This window comes from Aptenodytes forsteri, unplaced genomic scaffold, assembly GCF_000699145.1.
Source record: "Aptenodytes forsteri isolate BGI_AS27 unplaced genomic scaffold, ASM69914v1 Scaffold273, whole genome shotgun sequence".
Classification (NCBI taxonomy): Eukaryota; Metazoa; Chordata; class Aves; order Sphenisciformes; family Spheniscidae; genus Aptenodytes; species Aptenodytes forsteri.
Genome location: NW_008795041.1, coordinates 4,329,123 through 4,340,238, shown reverse-complemented (window position 1 = coordinate 4,340,238; position 11,116 = coordinate 4,329,123). Strand labels below are relative to the sequence as shown.

Genomic DNA, 11,116 nt, shown 5'->3' with positions numbered 1-11,116 from the left:
CCTCACGTGCCAGCCGCCTCCGGCCTGTCCCCTATTTAAGCCCCGGAGGAAATGGTAAATTCTGTACATCTCTAGAGAAAAAGAGAAAAGAAAAACACGTGTATGTGGAGAGAGAGCGTGTGTGTAGTCCAGCGTGTGTGATTGCAGAAGGAAACTCTCTGCCAATATGTGAGATTTCCCGCCTGGTATCTCTCTTATCTGTGGCAGCGTGGCTTCTGTGGGCATTTCATCACTCACGGTCGCACCAGCCTATGCCAACTCAAGCTTGTATGTTCCGGCCTAATGAATACACGAAATGTAAAAGAGTGTACTGCCTCAGGTCTGAAATCTTGAATTGCTGCCAGCTGGGCAGCAACTCGTGAGTGAGCTCCATGCGGTGCACGTGGGGGCTGCGTTAAGAGTGTGGTTAAACAGAAAGGAGGCTACTAAGTGCCTTTTAATTCCAGATGTCTTGGTCCCAAGTTTGCCTTGTGAGAGGTCATTTTGCTCAGTGGTGAGTAGGTTGTGGTTCGTATCTCAAAATACTTATGTATTTATCACACGTAAGCATAGCTAGAAGGTAATTCAGCAGCGCCTTCAATAGCAAGCAAGATTCTGAAGACAGTAAGTAGGCTGTGGCAAGCAGCAGGTAAGGCTTTGCAGCACAATGACTGGTCGAACTAGGTTATGCTAGGCATATCTGTTTGACCGGGACAGTTCGGGTCATCTGGCAAGTGTATCAGTTAAATTGTAACCAGGATCCTTAAAAATTAAGATGTGAGAGGGCTGAAGCGATCTCTCATCAAAAGTGGGGACACCGTTGACCTTTTGTGCTTGGAGCACTGTGGATGCCATCCTCTGGGAAAACTGGTGGTTCAGTAAAAAGGTTACCCCAGACTGACAAAGTCAGGCTCTTAGAGAGGAACACCTGCATCGCATCCTGTCTCTGCGGATGATTTGTGGTAAGTGTACCTTCAAGATGGTACAGTACCTACACCAGAATGCACAGCACAATTTCTCCCTTTTAAAAATTATAAAGAACAGGCACGTAAAGAGCAGAGCAAAAAGAAAATGCTGAGAGCTGTTTTCAAAGAACACAGGCTCTGTAAAAGAAGGCAGGGATTAGCAAGGCAACTATCATTAAATGTTGTGTCTTGAACAAATGTTACTATTTTTCTGGCCTTCCTACAACAGAATCCACCCTTTAAAAAGATATTTCATAAAATTAAATTCATGGAAGTGGGAGAAACACAACCTTGCAGGCATGCTTGCACTTCTTAACCGGTGATTTTAGTGTTCCTTTCTCCCGAAGCTCTGACTCCTCTCCAGAAAGAACTCCTTTCCTTTCCCAACTCTTGTGCTTGCCTTTCAGTTCCAGCCTAGGTTCTACAAGTTAGGGATCATGCTTGTAAAATGCCATTCATACTGTAATATGAATAATGAATATGTCACAGTAATAATCTTACTCGGACATTGTTGCCCACCTGAAGGGACTGAAGATTGCTGAGGATCAAAAGGGTAAGGCTCTGGAACAGCCCTCTGGTGGGTATGGAGGCAAAATATCTACATAGCTATCGGGCTCGATCAGCATGTGTGAAATTATAAAAAATTGTATTAAACGTCTGCCCGCAGGAGGAATGGACTTGACGGCACATGCGATCCCCTTGTCCTGTTTTTTCACTGTGAGGTGATGCTGGCCAGTCTCTTCTTATACCTCCTAAAATGTTGGAAGCAGGATAAAATCCGATCTTTTCATTGCTGCTGTTTAAGTTTGACTTTCCTCCTCTGCCAAGGGCATGTCATTAAAGGGAAGATGAACAAAAGCCGTTTGCTCATGTTAAGCACTCTGGCCCTGGTGGAAAAAAGCACTTCAACAATCTTTGTACTCCCACTGATTTCAGGTTCAGGTGTGCCTTACATTTAAGCTTGCTAAAATGTGTTGATAGATTACTGTCTTACACGATCCAGCTCTAGTAGTACTGACTTGATATGAGGCTTTCCTAAATCGCACTGCTTGTAAGGAAGGTGACAGTCACGGCCTCCGTGAGTTCACAGGGAAAGTTATTTTGGTTGTCCCTGCTCTTCTCTTTTTGCTGGTGTTTTGAACCGTAGGAAATGGTAGTGATTTGAAAAGTAGTCGTATAGTAAAGTTGAAAAAAATGAGAGATTGAGAGGTATGCACTTTGCATAATGCTGACATCCCTCAATTGAAAGGTTTTCCCAAATGCCTATAAATGAGAGAGAAAACCAGTAAAATCAATGCAGTAAAAATAGAAAGGAATCAGACCTCTTGTGAGCAGAGAAAATGCTGAAGGACAAAAATGGGTTTTATCTGCAGAATATAATGTTAGTTAAATAGCGCTAATTTGAGGTTCATATGTGATTAAGTATATATAGACGTGGAACAGAGTTCAAAAGAGCAACAAGAAAGACTTTCTGGCTGCTGCTGTACTGTCAAGACTTCACAAGTGATTAAAAAATGACAAATTTTGTAAATGAAATCCAAAATGAGATCCAAATATATAGCACTCTTCAGTGTCCAAACGGATAACACGGGCAGCCTTCTTTCTTCATCCGGTGATGAAATACTTGAACCGAATACTGATTTTTGTGTTTAAATTGATGAAATTAAGTTATGCTGTTAATATGTAATAAGAGAAACACTGTGCTACATTCATCCAGTTGTACAGCTCTTCTGAAGCTGGTAGGATTTACGACGTGCAAAGGGAAAACTCTTAAATCCTTCCTTTCCTCCACTGCATTACGGGCTGTGTTCCTGCATTAAGGCCCACAAGGATGGTTCAGTTTTGGCAAAGGGCTTGATTGTGGCAGGGTGCCGTTGCCACGGTGGCACTAAAGTTACGGAAGCAGGGAGTGATTTAGGCTACTAAAGCCGTTTAGAAATGGTTATGGAGGTTCTGTCTGTTCTCGCTTGTAGTAATAAAATACCTCACTATCATTTAAATGACCTAATATAAAAATATCTCAGAAAAATTAGCATAGTATATTGTAGCAAGATGCCTGTCACCATTTCCTGGAACAGATGGAGCAGATGTTGAATATCACGCTGGTGAAACTAGCAGTTGGGTTTATCCTCCTCATGGCTTACGGGGACATTTTAACAAATATATTGCATTGCTTGTCATGCATGACAGAAAATCTATAGTGTAGAAAACTTTGCTGGAGGAAGGAGGGTAGAAAGCATCTGTTTTGTAAGTGGTATTGGATCAGAATGACCATATTTAAGATTACCAATTAGAGAAGTCTTCTCCTTTTTGGCTCTTGGTAAGGCTAGACCGGTGGGATCAGCTGTGTGTGCGCTGACTGCAAAGGGTCCTTGAAGAAAAAGTGTATCAGGCTGAGAAGTGCTGGGTGGTGCCATTTGCTTCAATGGGAACTTCATCCTGACTTCTAACTGCTGCTAATATAGCTGAAGCAGTATGGTTGGTTAAATATAAACAGAAACTTCTTAAAATCTGCCACTCGGTAGTGTAGAGTATAATAGGGGTATTTATTCCTGTAACCTACCTTTGGGGAATATGCTAGTGTTTGGAGATGAATTTACGTTTTTCCTCTGCAAACACACCTGCCATAGAAAAGTTCTGCTTCGTTTCTTTCCCTTTCTCCTCCAGCCGGCTCTGCTTCTTGTGGAAGCAGAAGTGCCAGAAACCCTGTGGGGCCTGTGTGGTAGGAACAGGACCGAGCACGTTATTAACATGTTTGACTGAGCATGGCAAAAAAGGGCGATCAATACTACTAGTCACTGGGCGATGGGGAAGTACGGTTCCTAAAGCACCACCCGTTCCAAGCTGTCTTCTGCCTGTGTAAGTGCTGACAGAATCTACAGGATTGTGAATATAAACAAATATTGTGAAACCGCCTTCTTGACCTAATAAATAATGTAGTCCTTGCGGGGCCCTGTCAGTTTTCCTTTTGCTGGCACCTAGGGGGTGGGTTACAAGTGTGTTTATGCTCTATCCCATTTTTTCTTCCATTGACAAGAAGACTTTCAAAGAAAGTGCCTAAAATGTCTCCTTGCATTAGCACAATTTTTGGACGGTTGCACTGACGAGTGAGGACAGAGAAAGCCAACGCTGAACAACACCTGTTAGACGTATTCTAGTCCAAGTCAGTGGACTATGAAGGATAGTTGAAGTACTGCACCTGAAAACCAACTCTGGACGTCTGGACCTGCCCTTGGCAGCGTGCTGCCGACGTGCCCTGAGACCGTCGCAGCTAGGAGCTTGCTAGCCAAAATAACCTAGCTAGCTTCCTCTGGCGTTGCTGACCAAGAGAGGCCCTTGCCCACAGAGCAATAACCCCACTGTGTCAAGTGTCGTGGTCTCCGCCAGTGCCATTCGCAGGGGTTCGCAGGCTCCTGCCCCCGGGGTCCCGCCCTTGGTTCTGCCTTCTCGGGTCTGAACTGAGGCTAGCGCACTCTGGCCTAAGCCTCTAGCTCAGTCAGCCTTTGGGAAAAGGCGGAAAATTGGTCACCTCAGCTCAGACAAAAAGCAAAGCTGCCTCCCGCCCTCGCAGGTGCCTGCCACCGCAGCCTCGTGGGTGGAAAGAGACCCTGCAGCAACCCAAATTCATACCCTCTCAGACCAGAAAAGAGACAGATGTCGCTGATGGTTGTTGACGACGCCTGGGTATGCCTCTTCTGTGGGTAGTCACTAAAGCCTTGCTTAAGCTTATGGGTGTGCTAGCTGCCTTGCCTTTGGGCTAAGTGGAGGAAAATGAAATGTTAAGCTGTCGTCGAAAAAGTAGACACTACTGCCCGAAGCATGGGTGATCACGTCAAGATCTGTGGAGGAGAGGAGGCTGCATTCCTATGATACTGGGATAATGCGGTCTTAAAAAATTCCCAGCTCTTCTCCTTATGCCTGCCTGCCTGCTCCTCTCCTGTCTTCTCTTGAAAAGCAGCTTTTTGTATTATCTATTTCCTAGCACTGTTCCATATCTAAATTTGCCTTTCTCTTCTGTTTGGACTTGTGAAAGAGAAAAATGCCTTTTGACCAGAAATAGTCATGTGCCTTAATGTGTTAGTCGCTTTTACATTGCTCACTAGGTGGCAGTAAGACGCTGTTATACCGATTAAAAAAATTTAAGTCGTGTATTCTCCAAGTGCCTGAAATTTCCTAAAATCTGAGGATCTGGAATCAGAAGAGCTTTTTTAGATTTTTTTTTTTTCTAAAATGCAAAGTCCACGGGTGTAGGAAATGCAAGATGAAATCTTTATTCAATACTTATAAACAACTGCAGTTCCTGTGAACTTGTTGCAACAATAAATGTAATCAACCTTGTATAATTTTTCAGTAGGAAGTTTTCTTGATTATGCCTCTGAGAGGGAAGATGTCTCCTTTTAAGTCCCTTAAAAAGGAGGACAAAATAAGAAAAAAACCCCCATAAAACTCATGGTGAAAGAGGTGGAAATTTGTAACAGAAGATAAGTTTTGACCTGGTCACTATGGACTACTGAAATCAATATTGGATTTTTGTTTCTGCTTCCTTTTTGCTAGCTACACACATTTTTCTGGGAGTTTAAACAGCAGTCCAGAAAACTATCATCTCTGCTTGAACTAAGCTGAGTGGGGTGCACAGGCCCTCGTTCTTCTTTGCTGCTTCAGAAATCTCTGTGCTCCATTTAGAATTGCTGTAAATAAATGAAGACTCTACCATTTTTTATGGTAACATTCACATTCGTTCCAACTCAGTTTTGCATACATTTCAGAGATTCAACTACTTCAGCTTGTCCGCTTGGTCTAATGCAGGGACCTAGAGGTTTCCTTGCAAAGCAAAATTTCTTAGTCATTGGAAGTGAAATAGATATAATATTTGTGTTTCCCAGACCATAGGTATATGTCTTGAATCTCTTTCAGTTACCTCATATTTTCTCCACAATCTAATTTAGCATTTATTTTGTGTTGGTAGTGAACTGTGCATTGATTTAGGTCAATACTAACATAACCCCTGCTTGTGTCAAAGCTCCTTCTCTGCTTTGGGTCGTCAACTTTCCAAGGGGCCTTGGGAAGCCATGCCCCTGTGCAAGAGACAATATTTGATCTACCACATCTAAACTTGAAATCGAGTGCTGTTATTTTCCCATAATTAAAGGAAAAAAAGCCTATAGTTTCCAGCTAGGAGTTTTATTTATTACTCTTGCTTACTTTTTCTTCAGAAAGGCATTATTCTTACAAGTTTAGAAAAGCTCGCAAGTTTACAAACTCCTAAGTGAAAGCATAGGGATTTCAAGATACTATATGTGTTCAAGATACTACACAAAGTATATTACCTACGTGCAAAGCATGTATATGTTTATGCCTTACAATCTCATTCACCATTACAGAATCAAATAATGGAGGAAAATGTTTAGAAGATACTAATACTTGCTACAGTTGTGTGCAGCTGATTTTCTTGTATCTGCTGCTCTCGAGGCCTAAAATAAAGCATGGTATGCAACTTACGCACTTAAATTACAATAAAGGAGTAAAAACCAAAATGCTGTAACAGTTTTCTTCAGTATGGAGTCTAAAGAGGCAAAAAAGACTGTGGGTTGATTCGTGCCATCGGGCAATCTGAAAATAAAATGCATCGTACTGCTGAGCCCGTGCACAGCTTCTGGTCTTGTTGAGGGCTCCTCCCTGTGCGGTTCGAGGCAGCAGAGCCTGTCCCTGGGCGTGGGGACGGGTAGGTCTGAGCCGCTCTGGAGCTGCAGCCATCCTGTCAAAATTTGTGTCGTCTCTGCCGTTCACTGGGTGAGAGGCGCTGCTAAATAATTGCCCCAATTTTTAAAAAGATTATAAAACTTTCCAAGATATTGAAGACGGTAAGTATTGCCGAGATAAATAAAATAATGTGTCGACCTGGTGCACAGCTAGCTGTTACACGGAATTATTCCTCAGGCCCACGCTTTGAAATAGTTGTTATGAAAAGTTGGCTGAGTGAGCTGAAGTTCCCAGTTAAGAAAGCTGATAACACAGAATAGTTTGTGGGGCAGAGTTCCTCTCTTAGACCTGGGTGTTGATTTCTGAGATAAGATTTCTGCCAGATGGTATTTTTAATGGAAATGAAACAAGCAGCGCTTAAAAAAAAAAGGAAAAGTCGGGTTCCGTATCTCCTGATCATCCTGTAGGAAAACAGTCTTCAAGGTCATTTGCAAGATTTGCTGCCATTTCGCAGAGGGCTGCTGACATGATGCTTTTTGTCCTGGTGAGTCTGCAGCCGCGTTACCAACAGGCTGGAGCCTCTTACTGTTTAGCAAGGAATAATTCATTTTAAAAACACCTCATTAAAAATGCCTGACATCATCTTTTCGGTGATTTCATTTTTATTACCCATAAGGTCAGTTTACTTACTGGAAAACCATGGATACAGCCAGAAACAGCTGTGGCAAGTTGGCATCAATACTGACCACGCTTGGCTGTGCCATGGGCTTTGTGCAGTGTTTTTCCCCAGGCAGTACGCCTTGCACATCGCCCGCTCGCTGCGCCTGGCGCCTGGGCATGTTGGAATAGGTCACTGTAGGCAACCGCTGTTTATACTTACCAAATTGTTTGTTAAGGGTCGGTAGCTCATTATAATCCCACGCCGCTTCATGCTTCAGCACATCCATGCTCCCATCTCGGTGCTCCTGGGCGCTTCTGATAACGGCAGGAGAGCCGCTGCGGGGTTGTTATTGCATGAGGGAGGGACAAGACTATCACCAGCAACCCAGGGTATGTCCTTCCTCACCAAGGGGTTTTTTTTTGAAAAAATTACAAATAAAGAGCAAGCAGAAGGCTCCAGATGACAGAACATGTAGCCCGGTCAGTAAATGTGCTAAATCCTTCTGCACCCACTCAAAGAAAACGTGAGTCTGCCCTGTCTGTAGCTACAGGGGCTGGCTGTTTTTCGGAAGCTGTAAAGATTTTGCTTGTAGCCTGAATGTCTCTGATGCAAAGCCTGCTGTCGGTGACAGCGGTGCTCCCACAGCTGAAGAGTGCGAGCTTTGCTGGGCAGCAGTGATCCGCTTCTCGGCAGACCAGCGGGGGAAGTCACTGGACCGAAACTGCCCCCTTTCCTCACCCCCGGTGGCACATAACAGCCCCAAGCCTGGAAGAAAGGAAATGGTGAGCCCCATGCCTTGAGCTTTTGTGCAGTGTTGCCAAATCCAGATGCTAAAAGGTTGGGAGATGGGAAGCAGTAATGGTAATAGACTTAGAGATCTTTGGACCTGTCTGGTTCCTTGTGTGCATGTAGGGTTCACACGTCTGGGCTTCCCTGGAGGCCCAAAACTGTTGTTTGTTTTAAATGAAAGATGAATTTTCATGCAATTGTGAGACTTTTGAAGGAGGGACTTTGGGAAAATAAGCAAATATTGTGATGCTCCTGAAGAACTGTGCTCAGCCTTTGGGCAGCTGAAGGGAGAAGAGCCTGGAGGAGTCTCCTCCTTTTGTCATGGGTCAGATTTGGTCTTGGCTCTTATGCAAGGCGGCTGTAAGGGCAGAGTGCACGGGGGTCCGTGCAGCCGCTTAGCCTCTGCTGTGCCTGCAAGCTTGTCTTGCCGTGGGCTGGCTGAGGGAGAGGCCAGCAGCTCTCTCCACCCTCCCTTCCCCAGCAGGCAACTGCTGCTGGGAGATGGAGCAGGGTCAGGGCCGTTTTCAGAGGCCAGTTGGAGAAAAGGGGATTACAGGCATCACCTGGAGGAGTCTGGCGTTAGCCTGCTTCCTCTCTGCCCAATGGACCCCGCTGCCCTGGTTAAATACCTCAAAACAGCTTGGCCAGGCCTGGGTTTGGAGGAATGTCATCTCTGAAAGGTTGACTTAGATGCCCGAGGGAATTAGCGTGGAATAAAGACTTGAGGAAGCTGAATATTATATTAAATGAACGTCAGTGGAAAAAATGAAACAGTGAAGCATGGAGAGCTGGAAACATTGCTATGGTTGTTAGGTTTTAATTAGTTGGAAACTGTTCATTCAAACTCTGCTTCTGTGCAGTGACTGTCCTAATGTGGTTGGGTTTGGGATCTAACGCTGCTGGATTTTCCTTTCTTTATGAGTGCTAAGTACTGAAATATTCATTATACATGTGTTCTCCTGGCTTCTGGAGTGCTGTGGAGGGAGATTTTTTGTACACTAAATTTTGCAGTAAATGATACCAGTTACTGCCTAGTGGTACTTACTGTAGCCCCAGTGACATAAATTGTCCTGTCCAAAAGACGTTTCATCTGAAATGAAATGTTTGAGGGTCTTTCACAGCAGGAAAGTAGTGCCGCCTTACCTGGTTCACCTTTCAATTTTCAAAATACCGTGAAGCTCAAAGCATGTGTTTTCACAATGCTCCATGAGCTCATGTGCCTGTCTTTATGTACACACACAGACACATATATGTGTCAGTGAGATTTAATTATTTTTCTTCCATTGGAAGGTTTTACCTCTTCAGTGGAGAATACTCCATTAATATTAACACACTTCATAATATCTGTTTTCAGAGACAGGAACATTTTTAATCCCCAGTCTTGCTTCACATGAGTGGATACAGATCTACCTGTTAACTAGAGCATTGGTATCTTGAATTATAATGGCATATTTTTGGACGTCACTGTGTGGTCTGTTTTCCGATTTCTTGTCTGGAAGTCTTTATCTTTGCTATCTTATCTGCCTGATGCCTTCTGGAAACAATTTTCCTTTTACACCACTTCATAAACTTCTGCATACACTAGACTGGAGGTTCTGGACCATTTCTTACATTTTGTAATGAATTTTCTGATTGAATTCTTTTACAGATAGCACCTCATACATGCAAAGCAGTGCCTAAGATCCTGGTGGATTTTTTACTGATGGTATGTATAAAGCTTTAAGAACTTGTGACGTGTTCTGAAAAGCTAAGTTGCCACTGAAACTTGCACATTTATATTTTTCAAGGCATTGAATGAAACATCTGGAAAGGGGTAAGAATAAGATATAAGCTCGTTAACATAAAAATAAGTAAAATGAGAAAGAACCAAGTATGTTTGCATAGTTAAATTTTATTTGGAATAACCACAACAATTTGGAATAACTACCAGCTCTGTTGACAAATCGCTGGATGTTATTAGAGGAATTCTGTCACCGGCATTAATTTAATTAATGTCTCAGGCTTTAGATGAGTAGCCATAACACTAAGACGATTAACCGAGAATCGTAAAGGGAAGGGCCAGTATGGTTGTGTGGGTTCAAAATTTTCATCACTGGGCAACCCATATGAATTGTAAATTGGGCTTTTGTTAACCCTTCTTAAAAGACAGCTCTATCGTGTAATGTTCATCAGGGGTGGCTGAACGCGGGGGAGAAAAGCAGGGGCCTCACCCCTACGAAAGCAGATCCCCGGCCCTCCGGGTGAGCTCCAGAAGGGCCTGAGTTCACAAGGGAAGTGCAGCCTGGCTGCAGGAGAGGTCTGGCTGCTGAGGGGAAGGTCATTCTGCAGGGGGCGTTTAGGGCATTAAAGGAGTGGAAGCAATCCATGGAACCGAGCAGCTGAAGAAAAAAAAAAAATAGGAGTGTTAGTGGGGAAAGCGTCGTGATGGGGAGGGAGACTGCTGTTGTAAGCAGCATGAGTGACTGCTCGTTGAAGCCACTAAACAGGGAATCCCCAGGAGACGAAACGGTGCTCGGCGTCATTCAGAAGAGCAAGCGGGGCCTCGTTTGCACGGTTAGGGCTGGAGGGACTTTTGGTCATTGCAACCGCAGCGTACTCTGATTCGGCCAACTTTCAGTAGCGGAGCAGGAGCACCCACACCCCCCTTCCCCCCAGATCCACTGTACTAAAGGACCACAGAAAGGGAAAATGGCAATTTGACACCAATCTTTAAAAAGGGCTTTGGAAAGATGTCAATGTGGCTTTTGTCGAGAGAAATCGTGTCTGAGAGAAATCCGCTGCTGTTCGTCTGAAGCACTGACATGTGTGTGGATTAGGGTGATTTGGTTGGTACAGTGTACTCAGATTTTCCAAAAGCTTTTGATAAGCTCCTCAGTCGGAAGTTCATAGAGAAGCCAAACTGTAGCAGGATGAAAGGAAAGATCCCCTCTGGAACTGATGTGAGGGGTAGGAATAGATGGTCAGGTATGTCAGTGGGAGATAACAAGCGGAATGCCACAGGGATCTGCACTAATATCTGTGA

At 44.0% G+C, this 11,116-nt stretch overlaps 1 protein-coding gene across 1 annotated transcript in view; it reads right to left on the bottom strand.

The window, feature by feature from the left end:
* PRDX4 (peroxiredoxin 4) overlaps positions 1–7,591 on the bottom strand; it is a 17,108-nt gene extending 9,517 nt beyond the window's left edge. The window contains exon 1 of the mRNA XM_009276910.2: positions 7,525–7,591. Within this exon, the coding sequence (XP_009275185.2) occupies positions 7,525–7,591 (67 nt within the window). The remainder of the gene's footprint in view (positions 1–7,524) is intronic.
* Between the last annotated feature and the right edge of the window lie 3,525 nt (positions 7,592–11,116).